This window comes from Aptenodytes forsteri, unplaced genomic scaffold (assembly GCF_000699145.1).
Source record: "Aptenodytes forsteri isolate BGI_AS27 unplaced genomic scaffold, ASM69914v1 Scaffold119, whole genome shotgun sequence".
Classification (NCBI taxonomy): domain Eukaryota; kingdom Metazoa; phylum Chordata; class Aves; order Sphenisciformes; family Spheniscidae; genus Aptenodytes; species Aptenodytes forsteri.
The window spans coordinates 4,791,313-4,791,617 of NW_008796165.1; the positions used below are offsets into that span (position 1 = coordinate 4,791,313).

Sequence of the window (305 nt, forward strand, 5' to 3'; positions counted from 1 at the left end):
TGTCCCCCCCGATGCTCCCCCCACCCCCGGGCACGCACACGACAGCGGGGCTCCGCTCGAGGCTGCGGCCCTTGGGCGACCACCACCCCGGCCCGGCCGTCGGGCAACCGTCCCCGCCGCCCCCCGTCAGCCGTTACCTGTGTAGATGAAGTCTAGGAGCGTGTGGAAAGTGCCCGCCTCGACGCCCGCGATCCGCACCACATCCCGGCCGGACTCCTTCATGCCGCCCGCGAAGAGCGCCGCGAAGTAGGGGCTGCTGGCCGCCAGCACCAGGCGGTGCACGGCGAAGGCCTCCGGGCTCACCT

General features: G+C 73.4%; 1 protein-coding gene across 1 annotated transcript in view; it reads right to left on the reverse strand.

Moving 5' to 3' along the window:
- Positions 1 to 305, reverse strand: part of IPP (intracisternal A particle-promoted polypeptide) — an 8,127-nt gene that overhangs the window by 6,515 nt on the left and 1,307 nt on the right. The window contains exon 2 of the mRNA XM_009287464.2: positions 138 to 303. Coding sequence (XP_009285739.1) covers positions 138 to 303 — 166 coding nt within the window. The remainder of the gene's footprint in view (positions 1 to 137; positions 304 to 305) is intronic.